At 36.7% G+C, this 26,583-nt stretch overlaps 1 protein-coding gene across 7 annotated transcripts in view; it reads right to left on the minus strand.

The window, feature by feature from the left end:
- Positions 1-26,583, minus strand: part of ARFIP1 (ADP ribosylation factor interacting protein 1) — a 125,618-nt gene that overhangs the window by 9,706 nt on the left and 89,329 nt on the right. For 2 of the 7 annotated variants that reach the window (XM_042983757.1, XM_042983756.1), the window contains exons 7-9: positions 24,381-24,538; positions 17,749-17,923; positions 7,211-9,893 (exon numbers count right to left, since the gene is read on the minus strand). In XM_042983757.1, the coding sequence (XP_042839691.1) occupies positions 9,735-9,893; positions 17,749-17,923; positions 24,381-24,538 (492 nt within the window). In that variant the 3' untranslated portion in view covers positions 7,211-9,734. Of the gene's footprint in view, positions 1-7,209; positions 9,894-17,748; positions 17,924-24,380; positions 24,539-26,583 lie in introns of those variants that run through there. The other 5 variants (XM_042983755.1, XM_042983754.1, XM_042983759.1 and 2 more) reach the window with 3 other exon arrangements.

A 26,583-nucleotide genomic window follows, 5' to 3' on the forward strand; every position in this document is an offset into this window, starting at 1 on the left:
CTATTTAAAGGTATTCTTAGCTTTCACACTAGTAACCTACCTGGGTCGCAAAGTAATTTTACAACTTGCCTTACTAGTATGATCTGGCCTTTCTTGTTTTTTTTGTTTTCTTTGGATGATCCTTGGCTCCTGGAGTTATAGAGCAACTGAGGGGTTTCTGTATTTTTAGTGTGAGATTCTAACTTTTAGAAATAGATTCTAGACAATTACTTTATGGCTTTTTGGGTCATGAAAATTTTTGACTTGAATGTTAATTCCCAGTGTTTTAGAATGAAAGGAGACAGTAAGCACGGAGTGCGGGATTTGATTCATGTGGTGTACCTGGAGAGAGCTGTTACAACAGTCTGAAAGTTACTGTCAGAAAGTGGGAAGGGCGTCAGACAATTTTGTAGCTAACTCTACGAGTGTCAATCAACACAGATGTCCACTGAAAAGTCAGTTTCTGTACCCCCTTGAGGTGGCTGACAAACCCAACACAAAGACACAGCAACAAAGCCTCAAGCCAGGTGTATTACCTGTATGCAAAATGTTCCCCAACTCCATTGAAACTTAACCCGTGGGAAATCAAGGAAAGAGGGTGCTTTTTAAGACTGACTTCTGGTTTTCACAACAAAATGACACAATACCCATTTGCACCAAAACATTCTTCCAGTAATTGTGAGAAGGTTGATGTGTAAGCCTCTTGAAGTATATACACACTTCAGGACAGTTCCCTGGTATAGAGACAGCCGGTAGGGATTCACAGCTTTTCAATTGTAATCATGGAAATAAAGTATAAAACTTCATTGTTACTTTCATCTCAGAAGCCTTTTTATACCAAAACAGGTTAACTTACCTCATTTTTCCATTAGCACCGATTATGTAAGTGTTATCCTAGTACACTATTTAGTTTTGGTAGTAGGTCTTAAAAATCAGATGGACATTTAAATAGGAATGGTAAACTGACTCTTAACCACTCAAACCATTACTAGCCCAAATATAAATGGGAACTAAAATAAATTAATAAAGTCAATTATCAATATGAATATACTTGCTTTCTACATAAACAAATTAAAAGCTTTGGGCTTTTCTGCCTATTTTTGCTTCATTTTCTCTAAATTTTTGGTAAACTAATTTTCACTATAGTATGTATTCATATGATGTCTTCATGTAATGACTGTATTATTTATAGAATATCAATGCAGCTCTGACCGATGCCACAAAGAATCCTCAGGACGTTTAAGAACAATTAAGTAATACAGAAAAAGAGCTGCAAATACAATTTTAAAGAGAACTAATTTTTGCAATCTTTATAATGACTGTGCAGTTGTCACTATGTATAAGTAGTTTTAATGAGACTTAAAAGTGTTGGTCTAAGTTACTTGGCTTGTTTATCAGGTTTACTTTAGTAGACTATTTGGCCTTGTGAAAGTCAGTGTAGGGTAGATACCAGTTTCTCAAACACAACTGGGAGGAAGATAGACGAAGAAAGTAAGGTGGAGGAAAGGTCAGAATGTACTTTCAGGAGAAGGTGCAAAAAGCCAAAAATGCTTGAGGAAGTATTTTAGGGTCATTACACTTCTGCAATTTACGTTTATATTTATATTCTCGGATCATGAGAAGTGATGAGCACACAGAATAAAAAAAACGCCAAGTATTTTTGTCAGACTATTTGATATGGTGGGTGACACTCACTTTTGTGAAGCACTTTCTATGTGACAGGTAATATGTTACCCTTACATCTACTCTGTACAGGCTTCTCTTCTCTCCATGTTACAGGTAAAAAAACACTCAGAAAGTTAAGTAACTTGCTTAAGGTTAGATAGTTAGCAGATGAGCTGGGAGTGGAAGGTCTTATCCCACGACAGGTCCATGTTTTTTTACCTATGCTAACCTGACTCTATTCATAAGGCAACAGACATTTTGGAAAGCTTTTAAACAAAGCTTGAAACAAATAAACAAAAGGTATGGCAGGGCACTTAAAGGAAAGGTAGCAATGTACAGAAGGTAAGTTTTAACCTCCTTCTTCATTTTGTCACTGGCTCTGATGTGGCATTTAAACATCCTCAAGACAGGATCTAACACAAGGTTTGGAGCAGATGAAAGAAATAAAAGTTAATTCTTTTTAAATTATGAAGAGTAATGCAATATTAAACTTTTGTACACTCTTTCCATACTTACACAGCAGGAACTATTTATTTATGTATGTCCTAACTTAGAAAAGATTTAAAGAGGCTATAAGGATGAGTGAAATACAAGAGAGAAGCAGAGACTTAAAAAAGGAGCAAAAGAAGATAGAGGTAACAGTTCCAGGCAGAAATGGGATGATGACAAATTTGACAAATTTTCAAAACCTAACAGCAGAAACAATTACAGTAATTTAGAAATACACTAAATCATTGTGAACTCAATTACAAAGAACTTTCATAAAGATCTGCCAAACAATGAGCAACCCGGATCAGACATAAGCAAAACCACGATAGCAACATCTGGTGAATGACCTAAAATATGCCATACAATACTTTGATTGTTAAAGGGCAAAACAAACTTCAACACTGACTACTAAGGCAGAGACAAGCTGAGGTTTTAAATAGAAACTGGGTAAGAGAAATTTAAGAGCAGGCCTGAGAGCTGATGCCAAGTGGATTATACTGAAAACTTTCTCCTGCTTACACAGCATATATCAATAGAAGATAAATACCATTTACAAAGTTTACCAACCGAAAAATTTAAAGTATTACTGCACAGGCATTAAAACCATAAAAAGGTACTTTATTTCTACCAAATGAACTTTTTTTCCAAATCAAATTTAGATTAATTACCTACTTTCTTATCAGAGATACTTTAAAAAAGAGGCACTTTTTAAAAAAAATTTTAAATGTTTATTTCTCTGAGAGACAGAGAGACAGAGCATGAGCAGGGGAGGGGCAGAGAGAGAGGCAGACACAGAATCCGAAGCAGGCTCCAGGCTCTGAGTTGTCAGCACAGAGCCCAACGCAGCGCTCGAACCCATGAACGGTGAGATCATGACCTGAGTTGAAGTCAGATGCTTAACCTACTGAGCCACCCAGGCGCCCCAAAAAGAGGCAACTTCTAATTCAAATAAAAGTAACTTGTTTTAATATATTTATAATTGTTCAAAGCATTGACTCTCCCAATAACTCTATAAAATAAGGGTTTATATTAAGTGAACAACAATACCGAGGTTAGGTTAAACATGTGAGGAAAAGTTGAAATAAAATCATTTTTTTTTAAGATTTTATTTTTAAGTATCTCTACACAACGGGGGGCCTGAACTTACTACCCCGAGTTCAAGTCGCATGCTCCACCAACTGAGCCAGCCAGGCACCCCTAAAATTATTCTTTAGTAAGAAGTCTCTAAACCACTAACATGTAAAGAATTAACTCCTTTCTTTACCTCTAATTATTTAAACAGGGAAGTATACTTGTCTTGGCCTTTTATTAGGTTTGTGAAGTGTAATTTTATTACTTTGTAATAGCTTTGGAAATGCCTGTCATGTCAAAGCAACAGCTGAGAAAAAAGTACGATAAAAAATATGGGTGTGGACACTGGGAAGGGAGTTAAGGGAAGGAAAGACAAATATGAACCACAAGTGGAGGTGGAAGAATAGATTTTATTTTTTGACTCACTGGGATAGGTTTCAACAAATCTTGGACAAGTATGTTTCAAAAAAAAAAAAAAAAAAGCATCCTAGGAGGGAAAAAAAAGGGCAGTCCTATTTCGAAAAGCAGATAACCGATGACACATAATTCCAGTAATGATAGGTCACAGAATGTGCTGAGGCCTTATAATTCTTTATCCAATGGTAGGTTAAAATTCTCAATGCACAGGTTTTCTCCCCCTTTAACAAAAATGTCTATCGCCCTTTCGTTCTATGGTTTACAGTGTTAGCTCCCTCCCCTTCTCCCTTCCTTCTAAGAGCTCCAGTTTTGGATATGACCCACATGGCTTCTGTTTTTCAAGGTTATCTCCCATCTTCTTCCTCTGCTATGTTAAGAACCCTACTTGGAGCAGCATTATAGCACATTAATTAAAAGCAGGGTTGTGGAGTCAAACAGATCCAGATTTGAATCCTGGTCTGGTTGTGAGACTTTGGGCAAATTATTTAACCTCTGAACCTCATTATCATCATCTGTACGCTGGTATATGATCATCTAGATTACAGTAGATAGATACACACATAGGTATTAAACAAAATACTTATAGAGCATTTCCTCCATATACAGATTACTCAAAGATCAGTGTGCAGCAATTCACTTGCTGGAGAAGGAGAATGCTCTATAGATGCAGCCATGGAGCTTACCTCTAAGGAAAGAAACAGACTAACAGACATTCACAGCACAGTATGGTATGTGCTTTAATTGGAGAAAGCCCTGGGTAGCAGGGTAGTACACAGGGGAAGAAAGAAACTTTCAAGTTGCTAGTGGAAATATTAAGTACCAACAATCATTCAAGATAGCATCTGAGCTCCTAGATAAATATGAATTTAGGTACAGAAGAGTAGTTAAGGAGCTGAGTATTTCCTTCAACCAATTAGGTGACCTTGTTCTCACTGGCCTTTGGACATTGGGCAACAAGAACTTCCAGCTAAACCAATGGCCCATTCACACCCATTGTTATATTCATAAAATAGTTTTCCATTGTAAGTGTGGTTCTGTATTATATCTTGGAAAACTTTTTTTTTTTTTTAAAGATTAAGAACCCAATCTCTTATATGACTTACAAAAATTCTGATCGTATGTACCTAACAACTGTTTATAAGCTTAATAAAAAAGCTTTATCAAAATTTGTTATGATAAAACCACTCTTTTTCTTTAAAAAAAAAATCCACAAGCAGTTATACTACACTCTACTTTAAGAACAGAAAATTTAACAAAAGTTTACAGATAACTTAAAACATATGCTCCAGAGTTTCTTCAAGAATTTTTTTTTCCTAACCTTTTCCACTAATGCTCATGTTACTCATTCTTGTGTGGTTCTGTTCAAGTCATCCCACCTAGCCTAGCAGGTACTTCTAAGAGCCCACACTGTCCACACTAATATTCTTCATCAAATTCCGTAGTTCTTCTTTCTCCTGCATAAATCAACATTTTGTATATAGTAGGTTTTACTAAATGTCCTCCATTAGATTGTATATTGCTTGTCAGCAAGAAGTCTGTCATAATACCTTTATACAATACTTCCTTAGGATAAGGCATTATAATAGCCCCAAACAAGCACCTTAAAAATTTTACTGGAAGTCTGTGAAAAGTGCATTTTTTGAAAATTTAATGGGAGAAATACAGATAGAAAACCAGAATATTGTAAGGTGTAACATTATAGGTGGAAGGCATATGGTCAAAACCAAAGTGTTGAGTCATTACGGAGAGGACTTCAAGTAAAGGTTAAAAAGAACAATGCTAAGTCAAATGATTTATTTTTTTTAAAGTTTATTTATTTTGAGAGAGAGAGAGAGAGAGAGAGAGAGAGAGAGAGAGAGAATATCCCAAGCAGGCTCCCCGCTGTCAGTGCAGAGCCCTCCATGTAGGTCTTGATCATGTCCTGAGCTGAAATCGACAGTTGGGACACCAACTGGGCCACCCAGGCATCTTAAACACTGCTAGTGTCTTCTGCAATTTTACTCAGAGATGCCAATTAAAGGTTTTATTTTTAAGTAAATCAAAAGACTGTAACTAAGGAGAAAAGTACAGTACTGCCACTGCCACCAAAACTAATGCAGATTACTAGTGATCTGTTCAAATCTTAAATTGATCACTTGAAAACTCACCTTAATCACAAAACCTGGCAATCTGACTTGGGTGATACATAAGGTTGGCAAAATAAGTGAAATGTGGATCTGAGCAGTACACAGGTATCAACCATTTTATAGAACAGATAACACTACAGAAGTAATAAGAAGTAAATTTTTTAAAATGTTTATTTTTGAGAGAGAGAGAGAGAGAGAGAGAACGAGCGCAAGGAAGGGAGGGGCAGAGAGAGGGAGACACAGAATCCAAGCTGTCTGCACAGAGCATGACTCGGGGCTTGACCTGAGATCATGACCTGAGCCAAAGTCAGTCACTTTACTGACTGAGCTGAGCCACCCAGGTGCCCCAAGAAGTAAATTTTTATAACTGCACCCTATTCACACAAAGTGAAAGCAAGCAATCCATTCCCCTCTAACATACACAAAAGGAAAATGAAACTCAAACTCTAGCCTCCAAATGAACTGATCACTTCTGACCAAAAAGGGTCAGAAAACATAAGTACCTTATAATTGCCAGAGAGAGAGAGAAAGAGAGAGAGAGAAGACTAAGTCAAATCTATAAAAGCCAGAGAAGACCAAGTCAAATCTATAAAAACAACAGTTGATGACTATAAAGCTATCCCTTCTGGGAGGCTTTTAAGTCTTGTGTATAAAATACTTCTTCATGGGGCGCCTGGTGGCTCAGTCGGTTGAGCGCCTGACTTCGGCTCCGGTCATGATCTCAAGGTCCATGAGTTCGAGCCCCGCGTCGGCTCTGTGCTGACAGCTCAGAGCCTGGAGCCTGCTTCGGATTCTGTGTCTCCCTCTCTCTCTCTGACCCTTCCCCGTTCATGCTCTGTCTCTCTCTGTCTCAAAAATAAATGAACATTAAAAAAAAATTTTAAATACTTCTTCACAAAAATCTGGAAATCTCAGCACAACTGACGAATTGGTTAGCTAGTTGTACTCTCTCTCTCATTCACCAGTTGATGATTACAAATTTCACACTGATTCCAGACAGGTATGCCTTAGATGATACTAATTTCAAAAGCAACCCTCAACTCCCAATTCTTTTTGGCTGCATGGTTTATACAAAGATAGTTAATTTCTGCCTCTTTTCCGAAGAAAGAGAGGAGGCAGTGCAGACCCCAGACAACTTTTTCCTCCTTCACGTGGGTCTAGCAAAATGTTTAAAGAGGCATGGAGGGGCGCCTGGGTGGCTCAGTCGGTTAAGCGTCCGACTTCAGCTCAGGTCACGATCTCACAGTCCGTGAGTTCGAGCCCCGCGTCGGGCTCTGGGCCGATGGCTCAGAGCCTGGAGCCTGCTTCCGATTCTGTGTCTCCCTCTCTCTCTCTGCCCCTCCCCTGTTCATGCTCTGTCTCTCTCTGTCTCAAAAATAAATAAACGTTAAAAAAAAAAAAAAATAAAATAAATAAATAAATAAATAAATAAATAAATAAATAAATAAAGAGGCATGGAAGCCAAACCACTAGCAATAGCAAACGCAGTACTATACATGAAAACATTTTCTTTTCAAATTTGTATTTAGGAAATATTTTCTGATATAAATAAAAGGTACTATATCACACCATTCCTACATTTCTAATCTGTCACTTAAGAATAATGTAGGGAACTCATGTCCTGGCAAGTTAACTGTTTTTCTATTCTCTCCAACACAAAATTGATCATCTGATTTTAAGCCTAAAGAAAAATTATAGGCTATATAAATACATGTATTAGATCATGTCTGAAAAATAGAAATCTAGTTGGGTCTCATTTTGAAACAAAGATAAGGTGTACACTCCTTAAAAAACAAGTATTTTCTAGCTATACTTACTTTCATTTTTTTTAAAAATTTAGTCTTATCATTTCAATAAGTAGGATCAAAACTGAAAGAATATAAAAAGTATATAATGAGAAGTCTCACTTTCACTCCTGTCTCTGACCAGTGTCCCCTTATAGGTAACTGATTTTAGTTAATTCTTCCAGGTTTTCCTATGCAAGCACAAATCTTTATGTAAAATTATACATTTTTATTTCCTTCCTTTCTTACACAAAAGATATTCTACCATTTACACTGCTTTGCACCTTACTCTTTTCAATTAACACTATGTCCTAAGGATCCTTCTATCAATAGCATACTTACTCTTTTTTTCTTTAATAGCTACAAAATATTCCATTCTGTAAATGAACCACAGTTTATTTAACTTGTCCTCTACTGGTGAACTGCTGCATTGTTTCTCTTCCTTTGATATTACAAGTGATGCCGTAATGAATAACCCTGAACCTATGTCACTTCATCCTTATGTAGGCCCTATATACCTGTCTGGTTTCATCCAGAGCTATTCTTCCCCCATCCTCATTATGCTCTGGCCTCACTGACCTCAATTGGCTTTTGCATATTCTACTCCTTTTATTTGAAATCCCTTTCCTCCACACACCTTAAGTCAGCTCCTTTGTAGCCCTCTGGAATTCAGCCTCAATGTCACTTCCTCTAGCCTTCCACAATACCCCACACCAAGCCAAGTCCCCTTTGTATACTCACATGACTCCTCTATTTTCCCTTTACAACACTTATCATAGTTTGTATTTATATAATTATTTGGTTAATGCCGATTTCTCTTATTTGACCATAAGCTCTACAAGGGCAAGCCCATTTATATTTTTACTATTTATCCCTGGCTCATAACAAAGCAACCAATAAATATTTGATGAATAAAAGAATAAAATGTTAAAGGTGCCAATTACGTATCGATCTGCTCTTAGTATTTTATATGTTTTTTTGTTTTACCTTTTAAGTATCTCTTGACATCCTCAGTTCATTCCATATCCACTACCACCACCCTAAACAAGTTCTCATCATCTCTTGTCTAAACTACTATATTCACTCTCAGGTTCTAACTAAGATCTATGCTCCATATTTTAGACTTCTCATTGGCCAAGAATTCTTTCAATGGCTCCCCACAGATACTAAAACAAACTTTTCCTTAATGTAGTCTATAAGACCTGCATGGATGGTCTGGCCTTTGCTTGCCTCCCGGTCAGTCCTATACTCTAGTCACATTGGCTCCTATCATATTTACTCTCTGAACATACCACACCCTCTCCTACCACAGGGCTGTTACATATGTGGTTCTTTCTATTTGGAATACTCTTTGCTTCTCATTTTACCTAGTTAATGCTCAACATCACTTTCTCATGGAAGCCTGCCCTGACCACTTAATGAACTATGTACCTCTCCTCGAGACCACCGCTACAGCGAAAATTTTATATACATGTTTCGGTGTGATTTGATCAATGTTGTTTCTTTTATTAGGCGATAAGCTCTTTGAGGGTAGAATTTGTTTCACTGGGTATCAACAATATCCAGAACACTTCCTGGCACGCAGTATGTATCTAATAATTGTTTGTGAAATGAATGAAAAAAAGAACAATAACAACACGATATTATGATACCAAATTATATGATGAAATATACTCAGGAATTAAGTCTGGAAGTAAAGTTGCATGAGTAAGGGAATGTTCCACAGAATCCAAATGTAGGTAATCATATTTGGCACAGTGTTGAGGTTGCTTATTATACATACTTACATATTTCAATCTATAAATGCTTATTTTTTTATTTAGAACCAGTAGGGTTCTTTTACTGTGGAACTTAATTTCATTTGACCTATGAGCAAATACCAAGAGGTAATCCCATTTATACCTCCAGTTGTAGAAATAAAGATGATGGTAAGTCATTGGCATGAATATTTAAAAATTATCAAGAGTAAGAAGTTAGGGTCCTTTTCTTTTGACAGTGAAGAAAAAGACGTCAAGAATATCTACTTGTACATATTAAGTAATGATTAACATGCTTCTTAATATTTGGCAAGAAATAGCCAGTTTTAAAATTTAGACGTTTATTTTTTTTCCTCTCAAAGACAAGTTTTAGTAAATAAGAATACCTTTGCCTTCCAAGCTTTTCCAAACATTTATAGCCTATTTTTACAAAGATGTACTAGGTTTTAAATATCTCCTATTACCGTATGTATTTGCATAGTCACCGAAGCATCACAACTACACATATAGCTGGATATTACATGAATATGTTTACTTTGTTCTAGGTGTTTTATTCTCTGTGTATTCTCTCTTTCTCCTGCGTCCCATTTTAGTTCATGGATTTTCTGAAAAGCCAAATTCATAATACGATACAAATGAAATAAATCTGTAATATACTAGAAAAAATAGTGTATTAAATAATATATTAGAAAAGAAATCCTAATATTCAAGAATATTATTGTATTATGATTATATATGAAACATGGCATCAAGTGAAAACAACAGTTTTTTCATCAATCTAAGATTCAGAATGACTATGATTTTTTTAAAAAAGGTTTTTAAATTAAGTAAGTGCATTAATCAAATATGTGTCCAGGATACATCCCCAAGTCTGGTTCATCTTTTTTAGTCCCCCTTGTCATCCTCAAGTCACTGAAATATAACAGAGGGAAAAACCCTGCATTTAATGGGTATTGCTAATTAATTGACATTACCTTAAAGTAGGAGTATATTTCATCTTTCTTAAAATAATAACATAATAAAATCAATAAGATCCTTACTTTTTATTTTTACTCTAAGCTGCTTTGTTGACTCTTTTGATATATTCAAGTTTTCCTCCCCTAATACATTAGGAGCCCTGATGGGAGATTTACCACTCCCAAATTAAATTATAGTTCTGTTAAAGGAAATATTAATCTTAAATGACTTTTCATGTTTTATGTGATTCCAAGCCATGTAAAAAGTTGTTTTAAAATAATAAACATGAGGGTTGCCTGGGTGGCTCAGTCGGTTGAGCGCCTGACTTTGGCTCAGGTCATGATCTCAGTCTGTGGGTTCAAGCCCTGCGTCTGGCTCTGTGCTGACAGCTCAGAGCCTGGAGCCTGCTTTGGATTCTGTGTCTCCCTCTCTCTCTGCCTCTTCCCTGATCACACTTTGTCTTGCTCTCTCCCAAAAATAAATAAAAACATTAAAATTTTTTTTTAAAAAACCATGGATTGCTCACTACGATGTGCATATTTTTTCTGTAAATTTTTTGCCTTCTCTTCACAAGCAACAGTACACACTGCAGACGATAGCGGCATTTTTGAGAGTATGCTTTGCCCTCACTAAAGCAAAGAATGAAGTAATCAGGATTTGCCCTTTTGTCCTGTTATGGTGGACTCTCATTTTCTTCCATCTCTTTCTCTTCCCTGCAGTATACCTCAATTCTGGGAAGACACACAAACTCACGTTTGCTAAAATAACTATTATATATTTAAACACCATTGCTAGGCATCATGAGGCTGTAAAAGGAGGCATGGTACCTTTCTCACAAAGTCTACAAAATTCCAGGAATGTCTATTCTCTTCTTGTTACTAAAGTAGCCTATGTTTTGTTTTGAACCATGAAAGGAACAATGAAAGGTAAACAAACTGCCTTAAGTCACAAAACAGTTCATGTTACATTACTGAAAAGACAGGAAAAAGAGAAATAATGATGAAACAGAAACATTAGAAAGCCTAATTAACTCTGTTGTTACTGCTATGCAACTCAATGTTGTTTAGTAAAACAGGAAGAGAATATCAGAGATTAATAAGGATTGTTTAGGTTAAAGGTAAACATAATATATCTTGGGGGTGGGTGGATAAAGAGCACAGATTGTACATAATAGAATTCAAATTTCTCCATTAAAAGTAAATGACAAGAGAGATGTGCACGTATCACTCAGCATGAATGCACACACAGGAATGTGTGTATGTTACACATCTATTTTCTTTGTTTTCCCAGAAAGAAGGAAGGCTAGACTAACTACATATAAACACTTCAATTTTCTAAAATATAGAGAAGAATCCACCTTTCAATCCTTCTCAAAAAAATTTTTTTTAAGTTGTAAGAATGAAACAAAAACATTCTCACAATGTTTGGCTACTAAAATATATTACAACAGTCACAGGAATGGTTCTTAGTCCTTTACTCAGTGACTGTTTGCTTTTACTTTATGCATCATTTTAACTGTTGGGTTATCTGGCCTCTCATTTTAGAACAGAAGTGTTGCTATGGGAAGACACTTGAAAAGCCATGAAACGAGAGATGTCAAAGAAAGCCTCCTCCCCCAAAAGCTGCAAAAAACAGCTGTAAAGACAAGCATTAACCTTTGGGATATTATCAAATTACAAACTAACACACTACATTATGTTTAAAATAACCTATGTTTTAAAAAATTCAATATACAATATTTAAGAAATAGGAAGAGTATATTTTGTTAAAATTCAAGTGCTACAGGGATTACCTGACACTTTGTATAAAGGAGATATTAAGGTACAAATTCAGCTTATTTTAACAAAAGAAGAAAAAACACAAGATTTCAGGCATTTCACACTGCCAAGAAAGCAAACAGGGATGATAAGACAGTTTGTAAGCCTAAAGGCTTGCTTTTTCCTCCTTTTGTTAGAGTTATTAAAAATAAAAGGGTAAAAGTTGCTCAACAATAAAAAAGTTTTCTCATGAATCTAAGTCTTCATCCAAATTACAGTTATTGATTGCTTAACATAAAACAGAGATCAATATTATCTCTTTATAGTTTTTAAGAGTTAAATAAGAGAAAAAGATCAGAGTTTCTTTATAGATTTTACTTTAGTTGATTTTTAGCTGATTACGGAGTTCAAATTGAAACTTAGGTTAATGACAACTGTGGAAAGCTGAAAACAAAGACTATCTCTAGGACTCTCTAAGAACATAAATCCTTGAGAATAAAGGCAAATTAAAAAAAATTTTTATAGTAAGGTCAAAAGAAGATGTGACAACAATGTTATTCTCAAAGGCAATGACTTCCAAACCTTTTATCTCTGAAGCCTTGACCCTGCTCATTCCAACTCCAAACTCACATCATTAACATCCTACCAACTGTTTCTATGTGAATATTTTGTCATCACCTCAAACTGAGCACTGGGTTAAACGGAATAAATACACATTCCTCATCCCTTACAACCTTCAAGCCAAATTAGCTTCCTCTCTTGATTTCCCAACCCCTGTCATGCAGACTTGAAATCACTGTATTCTTTCCTTTCTGCTCTTATTGGAATTTACCCTACGTCAGGCTCTTTATCACTTCATTTGGCTATAAAAGATTCCTCACTGGTCTGCGTGCTTCTACTTTCTTTCTTCCTTTAAACTGTAGTGTTTTTAAGTCATATATTTTGTTTTACTCCTAACTTTACAAATTCTTCAATGCCAACAAGATAGAGTTGGATTTTAAGAGCCATCTTGACAGACATTTAAACTTCACAGAGATGACCTGGCTGGTCCCTCATTACTCAGTATGCATCCTTTTTGAGGCCACAATTCAATCTTTATGTGAACAAGGCTCTATACAATGTGGCTTCCAATTACCTTTCTGATTCTCTCTTCCTTTAAAGCATGTGAAGGTTATGTTCCATCATGGTAGTCTATTTCTCTACTAAACATGAGTATTCCTCTATTCTTACATGCAGGCCACTGCCCTTGCCAAGAAGGTTCTCCTCCCAATTCTTTTAGGCCTGTCCTCCTGATCTTTCAAGGCTAGGCTGAAGTCCTTATCTCTTCCATGGATCTTTAAGATTTCCCTGAACAGTCAATGCATTATCTTCACTTACCACTGAGAAAGTATTGCTTATGTAATGCCAAATGATATAAATTTAATATTTCAAATTAATATGTTTGTTGAAATAAATATAGTTCATGTCTCCTGTCACATCTTTTCTAATGTCAATTTCTGCTCGTATCCGCAAAAGAGACACAAGGGAGGCAGGATATAGGTTAAGTTCAAAAACCACCAGGGGAAGGTGTGAAGGTGATGACTTCTAGAAAACAAACCCATCCTATGTTTTTGTAACTCCCTAAGATCATAAACTTTATTTTCCTTCTCCTTCATCCCTTCACCTAGCCAAGTGCCTGGCATACAGCAGGAATTCTATAAATACTGGTGAACAGTACTTTACCCCTTATAGACAGTGTGTTTTTTTTTCACTTGCTTAACACAAGGCATGATTTACCCTCATTTTTCCAGAGGAAAATACAGAAGCTTGGAGAGACTTGTCCAAGATCATAATGTTATAGCAGGTGGCAGAAATGGGTCTGGAACCCAGGTTTTCATGTTCTTACTCTGGAATTTTTTGCAAAAGATACAGTCCAACTTGCCTATTCATTAGCCTATGCTGCTCAACTCTAGAGCAGAGCAGAGGACAGCAAAAAACAAGTGAGGCAAAGCAAGGACAGAGGAGAAAGTATACAATTTCTTTTCTACCTGCCACCTCTGTACCTCCTTCGTATTTCTCACATTAGCAACACAGGGCTACTTCAGCCAGTCATGACACTAGATTTAGGCCCCAAATCATTTCTTCAGTCTATCTTCCACAGCTCAAATATTGATTTTGGTGTTCCCAGATCTAGAACTTTTCCTGGACACATGAAAAGGAAGAGCCTAGGTTATGTCATACAACTCTTCCTCATAAGTGAGGAGCAACTTTGCAGTGGGCAGATCAGAGAGAGGTTCAAAAGATCAGAAGTGAAGGGGATACATGATCACAGAAGATTACGTGAGATGAATTCACTCATCTGGGAAATACAGATGACGAGAGTATATGACTAATCAGAAAGTAAGCTTCAAAAGGACAGAGTTTTGTCTTTTTTTTTCACTGACCTATTCCCAGTATAGAAAGTATCCAGTAATTTTTACTGAAAGAATGAAAGTATGAAGATTGTCATGAGGATTGAGAGAATACATGTAAAATGCACAGTAACTGACAAATAAGAAGTGCCTTCACTAATCCAAGTCTACATCTGGGATCTCCTAAGATCCAAAAGTAGTTCTATTAAGACACGTAACAGTCACGTGGCCACTGCTTATCTTTGTGTGGTTTGTCTATTTTTATTTACTCTGGCAAGACCATATAAGCAGAGCTGCTTTGGGATACTGATTCTTTCAACATTACTTTCTCTTTTTTAGAAAGGCAACACAATCATCTAAAATATAGAAAAATATATAGAAAACAAAAATTACCCATGATCTCACCATCCAGAGGATAGCACACAATACCATTACATTCCGACGGAACAGTTACCATTTTATAGATTTCCTAAAGTCATTTTCTTTATTTGCAGAGGTCCTGTACCCGTAAATTAGGTGAATTCCTTTCCCTTCAAATTAGCTTTGGATAGAGCCTCTAAAATGTTAGCTGGCGCATACCTCAAGTAGCACTATACAGTATACAGTGCTGAACTGTTACAGTGGGAGTATATAAAAAATATTTTTGTATTTAAAACATATATCTAAGTATTAATATATTCCTATCCATTAAAATATTAAGCAGTGTAACTGATCTATCTCTCTGTACATATGTACATACAGAGAGATACATCTACAGAGATATATACGAATGACTAAAAAGAATGACATCTGATGTGCTAGCTAATGAATGCTGAAAGGCTGCACTGCATTCTTGCTGGAATGATGCGGAAATCTGTCTGATAACTCTGCTCAGGTTTCCTTTACTGACACTGTAATGGCTTCTGGTGAATAATTTTCACCCACTGCTGCTAAAAAAAAAAGTGAGTGATGGTGCAGGACTTGGTCGATCCTAAGGAAATGTATTATTCTGCAACTCTTATGGTAGCCAAAAGAGGTTCTAAAAAAATGTTAAGGAAAAACAAGAAGATATCAACAGACAATTAAAACTGAAGAATAATTTTGAGAGGTACGGTACCTAAAGAAAGCAGATTTGAAGACCTACTGTGCCTTCAGAGGATGCGAAAAGCACGAGTGGACCACTAACATGCAGTGGGAAGACCCCATCGCCACAAGACTGAGCCACTCGCCTGCTCTGTGCTGCGTCCACTACTGGCTCCTCTTTCCAGAACTGCAATCCCCCTCACAAAACTGAGTATGCAGACATGTTAAACAAAGGAACCTGTCCTATACGTAAACCAAAACTCGGGAGCTTGTTACTATGTGAATCCACCTCCACATGAAGCCTACAGCAGGCCCATCTCAGCTCTCACCATTCTCGCCTTTGGATGGGTTCACGTTACAGAGAAGTAATGTGGAAAACTGATTTCTTGGCTTATTCCTTCTAGGTTATGCTAATGAGCCTTTTAGTCATTCCTCATTTATCAATTACTAGGAAGAATGTTCTTCTCTTCCTAAAATCTGTACCTATCATTAATAAAAAAGTTTCAAAATATTCAAAGCAGAATCTCTCACTATGTAACTTTTTATTTTATTATTTACTTATTTATTTGTTCTTATTTAAAGATTTTGGTTTTTTTACGTAATCTCTACGCCCAGTGTGGGGCTCGAACTAGTAACCCCGAGAACAAGAGTTGCACACTCCCCCAACTGACCCAGCCAGGTGCCCCAATTATGTAACTTTTTAAAGCATCTGTTAATCAACACCAATCTGAACATCAATAGTTAAACATCAAATATTTTTTTGCAACTCCATGTGAAAGACTGGGACAGTAGGGTTGATGATGACTTTTATGACAGAAAGATAAATATATTTTTTGTTCTTCTAAAAACTCAAACACTGATTACAGCTGAAATTCCATTTTGCAACTGTAATGAAAGGGAGTTAACAGAAACAAAAAACTTTCTATTTATCTCTCTTTAGGGTGACATTTTATTTTATTTATTTACTTTTTAAATGTTTATTTATTTTGGGAAGCCTGGGTGGCGCAGTCGGTTAAGTGCCTGACTTCAGCTCAGGTCATGATCACACAGTTCGTGAGTTGGGCCCCACATCAGGCTCTGTGCTGACAGCTCACAGCCTAGAGCCTGCTTCGGATTCTGTGTCTCCCTCTCTCTCTGCCCCTCCTTTGCTTTCTGTCTCAAAAGTACATAAACATTAAAAAAAATTAGAAAATCATTTTTAATTTTTTTAAAATTTATTTTTGAGAGAGAGAGAGAGAGAGAGAGAGAGAATGAGAGAGAGAACATGAGCGGGGAGGGGCAGAGAGAGAGAGAGACACAGACACACAGACACACACACACACAGACACACACACACACGGAATCCAAAGCAGGCTCCAGGCTCTGAGCTGTCAGCACAGAGCAGGATGAGGGGTTCTAACTCACAAACTGGGAGATCATGACCTAACCTGAAGTCGGACGCTTAACTGACTGAGCTACCCAGGTGCCCCAGAAAATCATTTTAAAAAAAATGTTTATTTATTTTGAGAGCGAGCGAGCTTGTGTGCATGCCCGTGGGGGAGGGGCAGAAAGAGAAAGAGATTGAGAGAGAATCCCAAGCAGGCTCCACACTCAGCACAGAGCCCAACATGGGGCTTCATCTCACGACCATGAGATCACGATCTGAGTAGGAACCAAGACCCAGAGGCTTAACCAACTGAGCTGTAGGGTGACATCATTTTAATGTCCATAAACACATGCACCCCAGTGTTTATAGCAGCACTATCAACAACAGCCAGATTATGGAAAAAGCCTAATGTCCACTGACTGATGAACGGATAAAGAAGGTGTGGTATACATACACAATGGAATATTACTCGGTGATCATAAAGGATGAAATCAAAAGGCCATTTGCAACGTGGATGGAACTAGAGTGTATTATGCTAAGCGAAATTAAGTCAAACAGAGAAAGAAAAATATCATATGATATCACTCACATGTGTAATTTAAGAAACAAAACAGATGAACATAGGGGAAGGGAAGCAAAAACAAGATAAAAACAGAGAAGGAGACAAACCATAAGAGACTCTTAAATACAGAGAACAAACTTAGGGCTGCTGGAGGAGTGTTGGGTAGGGGTAAGGGGTAAATGGGTGAGGGGGAGTAAGGAGGGCACCTGTTGGGATGAGCACTGGGTGTCATATGTAAGTGATGAATCACTGAATTCTACTCTCGAAATCATTATGACACTGTATGTTAACTAACTTGGATTTAAATTAAATTAAAATAAATAAAGTCCGTGAAAGTTTATCTCAGAAGGTAAAGACTGAATTTACCTTATTTTCTTCTAGAAATTTCAACTTGATAGAAACATCATTGCGCATCTTATCGTATTTTTCCTTATGTGCTTGAAACAGATGCTGTGACTGCTCAATCTTTGGCAGGGTGTTTGCATCCCGTGGTCCAAGATTCAATTCTTCCAAATCAGTGCGATAGGCATCATATTCGATCCTGGAAAGAACAGAGTAAGTGAAGCATATTACAAAAACAGAATGAAATAAATTCAGGAGGTGAGCTGGAAATACATGACAGTCTCATACATTAATAAATAATAATTCTCGTATATATTATACCTTATGCTTTTAAAGTCATATATTTCTTTAATACAAAGAGCTGTTAGTACAAGCATGAAGGGGGAGCTGGTTATTAATCTAATTAACTATTCCTTCCAAAGTACAGTATTTTTTTTTTTTTAATTTTTTTTTCAACGTTTTTTATTTATTTTTGGGACAGAGAGAGACAGAGCATGAACGGGGGAGGGGCAGAGAGAGAGGGAGACACAGAATCGGAAACAGGCTCCAGGCTCCGAGCCATCAGCCCAGAGCCTGATGCGGGGCTCGAACTCATGGACCGCGAGATCGTGACCTGGCTGAAGTCGGACGCTCAACCGACTGTGCCACCCAGGCGCCCCTCAAAGTACAGTATTAACTGACATGCAGAATTTCCAAAATTGAAAAACCAGTTTAAAAAACAGGTGTCAAAACCTAATGCTAACAAGATCAAGTGATCTATCTCCCATGGGAATTGGTTAATACCAACAAAACAAAGCATATTAAGATGGCGGACTTGAGGATGACATACTTTAAGTGGGAAAAGGAAGGTATATTGAGGGTCAGCATCCTTAAAGTATGATCTAGCCAGCAAGGCACAACAGAAATAAAATGCAAGCCACATATGTAACGTAAAATTTTCTAGCATTCACGTTAAAAGAATAAAAATTAATTTCACCTTTTAAACAAAAGATTTTATTTTACCCAATGTATCTACAATATTATCATTGTAACATGTAATCAATGTAAAAAAAACCTGTTACTGAACTATTTTACTTTTGGGGGTGGGCTAGTACTGAATCTTTGAAATCCATTGTCTGTATTTCACTTCTATCACATCTCAATGTAGGCTAACCACATTTCAAGTGCTAAACAGACATATGTGGCTAATGGCTACCATATGGGACAGAGCAACTCTGAGTGGATTTCTGAAACATTAGTATTGACAACGTGACAGTGCCATCTATTATAGAGCACTTAACACCTTGTGCTCCTTAAAACGCCTACTCCCTAATATTCTCCTACCACTAACTGAAATACTACCCACCACCATCACTCCATGATCACACAGCACCTCACGATGCCTCTGTCACAGTACTTGTGTACATAGTACTACCTTGCTTATTAAACAGGGACTTATCTAGCAGTCTCTACTGAAGAACAATGTGACCTCTGATTTAGTCAAAATCAGCATTACAAAGCTTATGCCGTAGAACTAAAGCTCTTTATTCAAGTATCCAGAGTACAATCTATATCTCCTATTGTGGCAATTAAGAATATTTTAAACAACATAAACTATATCGCATATGTGACTTGAGAAAGAACACATCGGTCCCTTGTACTGAGTCTAATTTATTTTTATCTTGTACTGAATTTAACAAACTTGAACTTTCAGGGCCAAAAGAATCATTCATTCATTCACTGGCACATTCAACAAATATTAAGTGAGCACCTTCTATGTTCCTGGCACTGTACTAGAAACCAGAGCTCTAAAGATGAATAGATAAAAGTTTATCTTCAAGAAGCTTGCAGTTTAGAAGGAGAGAAGCTCTTAAACAGCTATAACAAAATGAGACAATGGTAACTGCCATGAGGGAGGGAGAATAAGGCAGGGTGGAAATCAAGAGGAAGAGTTGCCTAATTAGGTATCTCAGAACAGAATTAAAACACCACAATTAAATTTTAAAGGATGGTAAAAGCTTCCAAGGTGGACTGGGGCAGGGAAATAGAGCAATCCAGGAAGAGAACAGTACGTACAAAAGCAAAGAATTGTAAGATACCATGATACATTTGGGAAGTAATTCACTATGTTAGAACCTGAAGTTGGAACATGATAATGGAAGGAATTAAAGTCAGACAGGTAGGCAGGACTGCCATTATGCAGGGCCTATAGACAATGTCAAACGGAATCAGATTTAATCCAGAAGGTCAAGTAGTGATGGGAAGCCACTTAGGAACTCTGATCTAGAAAGTAACATGTTCTATCTATTCAGAATAGATGGATGGCTCTAGTGGTAAAAAATGGAGGATGGACTAGAGGAGATTAAGAAACAGAAAGCAGAAACCAAATAGAAGACCATGGGCAAAAGACAAATGAGTCACTGAATCAGGACAATGGCATTGGGGCTAAAAAGGGGAGACAGATATTAAAAATTTAGGAAGCAAGACTGACTTAGTAATGATAACAAATTAAATTCCATGGGTTTCTAGCCAAACTGAAACCACTCTGATCTTTGCTGGCTCTAATGTCTTGAACTAGATGTTTTTACGTTTCCGCTCTAGTTTTTCATCTATAAAGGAGAATAACAATCTCCACAAAATAATCATGTAAAGTACTTAGGATACCTGGTAATAACTAATATCTTTAGAGTGCTTATTATTATGGCCAAATTAGAAGGGAGCTAGCCAGAAGCAAATATACTAAAAACAATAAAATGTGAAAGAAAAAAACAATGAAAGAACAAAAATAGTGATACATGGTGATTTAATGTGAAGACAAATATCCTTCATTAGTCTTAGAGAACATTTCTAAACAATAAGATTAATTTCAACATATTCAAGGTTACAATACTGACCTTATATCCCTTAATTTTTACATCCAGAGTTTGTAGATGGTATCAAAGTAAAACTTTCCGTAAGAGCTTCTCTAACAGTGCTCATTACCAATAAGAGAAGCACACTAAATTTTCAAAATGCAACTCTTCACTTCAAGGGTGCCAGTCTGAACTGAATCCATATCAATATAGTTAGTGATAGTTGGTTACTCTATGGCTTATGTAAAACTTCTAGAGAACAGGTGTTGACATCTGAAAAGTCCTGACCACAAATGACTCCCTTGTTGGTGCTGCTATGGAGAAGTGCTGAATGGGCTGTTATAAGATTTTCTATACACGAAGCACCAGAGGGCTAGGAAATACTTGTACACAATGCATAATAGGGAGCATTAAAAGGCCACCCGGACATTTGCCTAAATTGCCACTTTTTGTGCTGATCAAATAGCTGACCCTTGCCCTAAAAGTCAGTAAATTCTGGTTTTGACAGAGAAGAAAATTCAGCTACTGAGAAACTTTTAATCTGGGATTCTTTTTTAATGTTATCCCTCTGTAGGCAGAGGTTGTCTAAAGGTTTCCTGATAAGTACATACAACCTGATTTATAACTCTGTTCAAAAGTTTCAAATAAACCTATATAATGGATAGATTGAGATCTTTTATCACATTGTACTTTAAACATCAGATATCTCAATATAAGATGTGAAAATTATTATTATTGTTAAAGATTTTATTTTTAAGTAATCTCTACCCCCAACATGGGGCTCAAACTCACAACCCTGAGATCCAGAGCTGCACGCTCCACCAACTGAGCCAGCCAGGTGCCTTATATTTTTTAAAATAGATACGAAAATGTGAGATAAATCCAGTTCAAATTTGAGGCTGAATGATCAAAAGTAAAAGGTAGAAAGCCAATGGGCTCTCATTTTGGCTTTGAAATTGGCTCCAAATGAGCAAACCTTTTAATCTCCAGAGGCTCTTCTCTACAAATTAAACAAAAAATGATCTGTGTGCTGTTCAGTGCCTTATCTAATGAAATTTGTCTTTCTCTAATACAGGTAAATATTAAGAAAAAAAATTTTTTAAGTAAGCTATACGTCCAAGGTGGGGCTTGAACTGATGATCCCAAGATCAAGAGTTGCATGCTCTACCAACTGAGTCAGCCAGGCACCCCATTATATGGGTTAATTTATATTTAAAATTTTATTTTATTTTAGAAAGAGAACAAGAGAGAGAAAGTGCGCAGGAGTTGTGGAGAGGGGTAGAGGGAGGGAGGGAGGGAGAGGGAGGGAGGGAGGGAGGGAGGGAGAGAGAGAGAGAGAGAAAGAGAGAGAGAGAGAGAGAGAGAATCTCAAGCAGACTCCACGCTCAGCATGGAGCAATGTGGGGTTCGATCCCATGACCCTGGGATCATGACCCGAGCCAAAATCAAGAGTTGGACACTCAACCAACTGAGCCACCCAGGCACTCCTATTTTTCTGTTAAGGTTTATTTATTTTGAGAAAGAGAGAGAGAGAGCAAACATGGATGTAGAGAGAGAGGGAGAGAGAGAATACCGAGCAGGGTCCTGTCCGTCAGCACAGAGCCTAACGCAGGGCTCCATCTCACGAACTGCAAGATCATGACCTGAGCCCAAATCAAGAGTCAGATGCTTAACTGACTGAGCCACACAGGCTCCCCTGGGTTAGTATTTTTAAAAGCATTAAAAAAAAATTTTTTTTTAACGTTTATTTATTTTTCAGACAGAGAGAGACACAGCATGAACAGGGGAGGGGCAGAGAGAGAGGGAAACACAGAATCGGAAGCAGGCTCCAGGCTCTGAGCCATCAGCCCAGAGCCCAACGCGGGGCTCGAACCCGCGGACCGCGAGATTGTGACCTGAGCCGAAGTCGGACGCTTAACCGACTGAGCCACCCAGGCGCCCCAAAAGCGTTTTAGAAATAAAGGCTGAAAAGAAAGATTTTACATGCTTAAAATAAAACATATTTTAAAACATACTAAACAAAAATATATTTTAGGCACTAAAAACGTATTTCAGGATAGGTGGACAATTACAAAGTACAGAAACAGAAACTAGATTCCTATAGTTCTTTACTGGGAGGTGATAGTGGGTAATTTTGGAATAAGAGAATTTTTATCTTCAAAACCCACAAATATTAAAACAATCTGAAACAACAGAAAATAAGAATGCTTAAAATAACTAAAGAGATAAAAGGAAGATTCACTATAAACAAATTAGGGCATTATGAATAAGGGAACAGATTTGGAAAAGGACCAAATAAAATTTATAAAAATAAAATAATATACATAATATTCCTTTGAAAAATATAGACAATGTCCACAAAAAGATTTAAATAGAGACTGGAGAACCAATTACTAAGAGTGTTATTGAAGGGATTCCTATTGAAGGGTATCTTACTGAGAAATTCCTTCAGTGTTACTGATAGACTCCTTCAGTTTATTTTTTTCTACCTTCTGATTTTAATACTGTGTTATTAAATAGTTCAAACGATAAGGAAAAGTAAAAAACCAAGTCTAAAACCTAAATAAGGCACACAACCCCATCTCTACCCTTCTATCAAACACCCGCAGCTATTTATCTTGACCTTCATTTCCAAGTCATTAAGAGTCACATTAATACTAAACCTAAAATTACAAACACAGAATAAGACAGAAGCATCTGTTCTTGTGAAAAGATTAAAAGTTAACTTCCCAAGGGTTTTGGACTTTACTTATGTAAGGCATAAGGAAACATATACTTCAGAATAAGCACTGAAAGACTAGAGAGATGACTTTAGTTTTCATGGCCATTTGTCATGTCATTATATCAGGGCAAGGGGCCCAATACTTCTAAAAGGTATAGTTTGCACTTATTTTCAACAATGCTATAAAAAGTTTAACAGAAAATAAGGATTTCAAGTATTTAGAGGAAAAAAAACTCAAAGGAAATCAGAATGAATGGGAGAAAAACTGGGCTGGAAATCAAAAGTTAAAAAATGCTATCACTGATCTGCTACTTTTTAGATCTTTGTAAGTATTTATTAAAATGTACTTGGGTTACCTAACAGGGGAGTTATGAGATAGAGGAATAATGAGTGTATGTGTGTGTGTATAAAATGTATGAAAACACTGCATTCAAACAGTTCTGAAAATAAGTAAAAGGTAAAATATGAAAGAGTTCGAAGCTGGTCATAGCCTAGATAAACGGAAGACCAGGAAGTTGGTATCCAAAACACAAACAAAATCACGAAAGCAGGTATGAGCTTGTACACTGAAGAGAAAGTGAAACTGTACGTCTGCTGTTGCACTGCTCCTACTGGGAAGCAGCAGTAAGAAGGCTGAAAAGATAGGCCCAGGCCAGACTGTGGAGAGCATCTAGTATCTACCTGGTAGAACACAAGGCCCTTGTCCTCTTCTAAGGAAGCTGGAGCTGGGAGATCTTCCACCTCCCTATTCTCTAGCAGGCAGGGTTGGGCACATGACCAAGGTTCAATCAGACACTCTCTAGGCAATGAAGCAAAGTATTCAGGGGCCTTTTGGAAGTGACGTATGGTAGCGGTGGCAACATCAAGTACCAGAGGTACCCAGCCTCGAGGTCCTAATTAGATTCTTCTGAGGCATCACCTTGACTTTGGTTCCTGCTTGTTTCTAGAATCTGTTCTCCTGCCTTTCTATTAGTTCTATGAGCTATCCTATAACCTTGCACTGCATTCTTTTTCTGGGTTGACTTCTATCACATGCAATCTAAGACCTTAAATGAATTATGTACCATCTGCAAACAGACAATATAATGAAAATTTACACCTACCTCGCACTTTCATATTGTTTCACAGTCATTAATGTATCTTCAATTGTTTTATTCACCAAAGTGTTCACACTGGCAATAAAAAAATTAATGGCTCCAAGAAGAGTCTCTCCATTTTTTGCCAGTAGCTTCTGGGTATCTGCATTATAGCCAAATTCTTCCTAAAACAAAAAAGTCACCTTAACTTACCCACTAATAAGTTAGTGAATGTGACAAAAAAAAATCTCAAACATATCACTAATGGGAAAATATTTGACTTAAAATACTTAGCTATAGAAGTTTTTTCTTTTATTTTTTTAATGTTTATTTATTTATGTATTTTGAGGAGGGGGGTGGGGTACACACACAGAGAGAGAGAGAGAGAGAGAGAGAGAGAGAGAGAGAATCCCAAGCAGGCTCTGCACTGACACTGCAAACATAGGGCTTAATTACATGAACTGTGAGATCATGACCTGAGCCGAAATCAAGAGTCAGATGTTTGACTGACTGAAGCCCACCCAGGCGCCCCAGAAGTTTTTTCATTTAATGTTTAAATAAACGGAAATCTAAATCACAGCTAGCTAGCTATATAGTTACCAAAAAAGTTTAATAAACCAAAATTGCCATCAGCTCAGATGTATAGCTAAAATTAAATGATTTTGAAAGTTAAACTACTTGAAATAGAAAGAATATTTTCATTTCCATGTTTTGTTTCTACTATACTATAAGCACAGCTGTTAAAAAGAAAAATATAGCAGATTATTAATCAAAGAAAACTATAACTTTCACAACCAAATTAGGTTAACAATTGACTAAAACTTTCAGCCATAAGACAGATTGCAATTTTTGTGTTTTGACATAATCTCCTCAGTCTATAAATATTAACAATGTACGTTTCTTTGTAAACTCAGTGACTAGTTGACTCCCAAGCTCAGGTCTACGTAGGTGCACGGCTGGGGAAGGATCACTCAACACCAGTTTGAGCACATTCTCTCTGAATAAACTGAGTCTTGGCTTAGAAAATATTACATATAACTCCTTCAGATATGGCAAGTTGTAACTCTAATTTTCAAACTTGGACTGGTTTTCCAGTCCAAGTTTGATTAATTAACCTATTATGAGGACACATCTGACCAAATAAAAACTTTGGTCATATCTTCAGAGTTCTGAAGTTATGAAACACTTTTTAATTTCAGCTGAAAAAACATATAACATTAAATTAAATATTAGAAAATGCAAGTTTAATGTTAGTGCTACAGATATAAATCAATTTCTAGGTGATAAAATATTCAATACTAATAAATAGCAAGAAAGTAAGATTATCTTTATTGTGCTAAAAGCATTTTCCATTTAAGAGACATCCATATAACTGTTTACTCTGGAATCAGTCTTCAAGATTTTATAAACCTTGATTTGTAAATATTGGCAGATACAGGATTACATAAAGGGAGTATCAATTAATGTATATAAAAACAAAAATGAAAGGCAGGACAGCTGAAGCTTTTTGGCATCAAGTATTTGCAAGCTAAGTTATATACTGAAGACTATATGTTACTGGAAGTATGAGCGCCTGGGTGGCTCAGTCAGTTAAGCATCTGACTCTCGATTTCACATCAGGTCATGATCTCGTGGTCATGAGATCAAGCATGAGCCCCACATCAGGCTGGGTGTGAAGCCTGCTTAAGATTCTATCTCTCCTCTCTATCTGCCCTTCCCCTGCTCACTCTCTTGTTCTCTCTGTCCAAAACAAACAAGCAAACAAAAATGCTACTAGAAGTAGAATAATACAAGAGAAAACAAGCTTTGTGCAGTGGCAGTATTGTAGTCAATGAGGTTTATCCGAGGAGCTATTGTTGCTAATACAAGAGAAAACATTTTTACAACTTTTAGAAAAAGTTCACATAACATACTACAAGTACTTATTGTCTTTGGCATTCATTAAGAGACACAGGGTAAAATTAAAAATTCTATAAATAAGAGGAAGAAAAATACGAAGTTAAACTGGTGTTAATACCATGGTTCATAAAAAATAAGAAAGCCTTTTCTACTCACTGTATAACAAAGTATATGTGATTAAAACATACCCCTGTAACACTGTTCATATCTAAAACTTCTCAACATCCACAATTTTACATTATTAACACTGAAAATGCCACAAGTCCTAACTTAACCAGAGAGATCTATACAACCTAGAAGACTACTCTTTTACTAAAAACAAACAAATAAA

Source organism: Panthera tigris, chromosome B1 (assembly GCF_018350195.1).
Source record: "Panthera tigris isolate Pti1 chromosome B1, P.tigris_Pti1_mat1.1, whole genome shotgun sequence".
Lineage (NCBI taxonomy): Eukaryota > Metazoa > Chordata > Mammalia > Carnivora > Felidae > Panthera > Panthera tigris.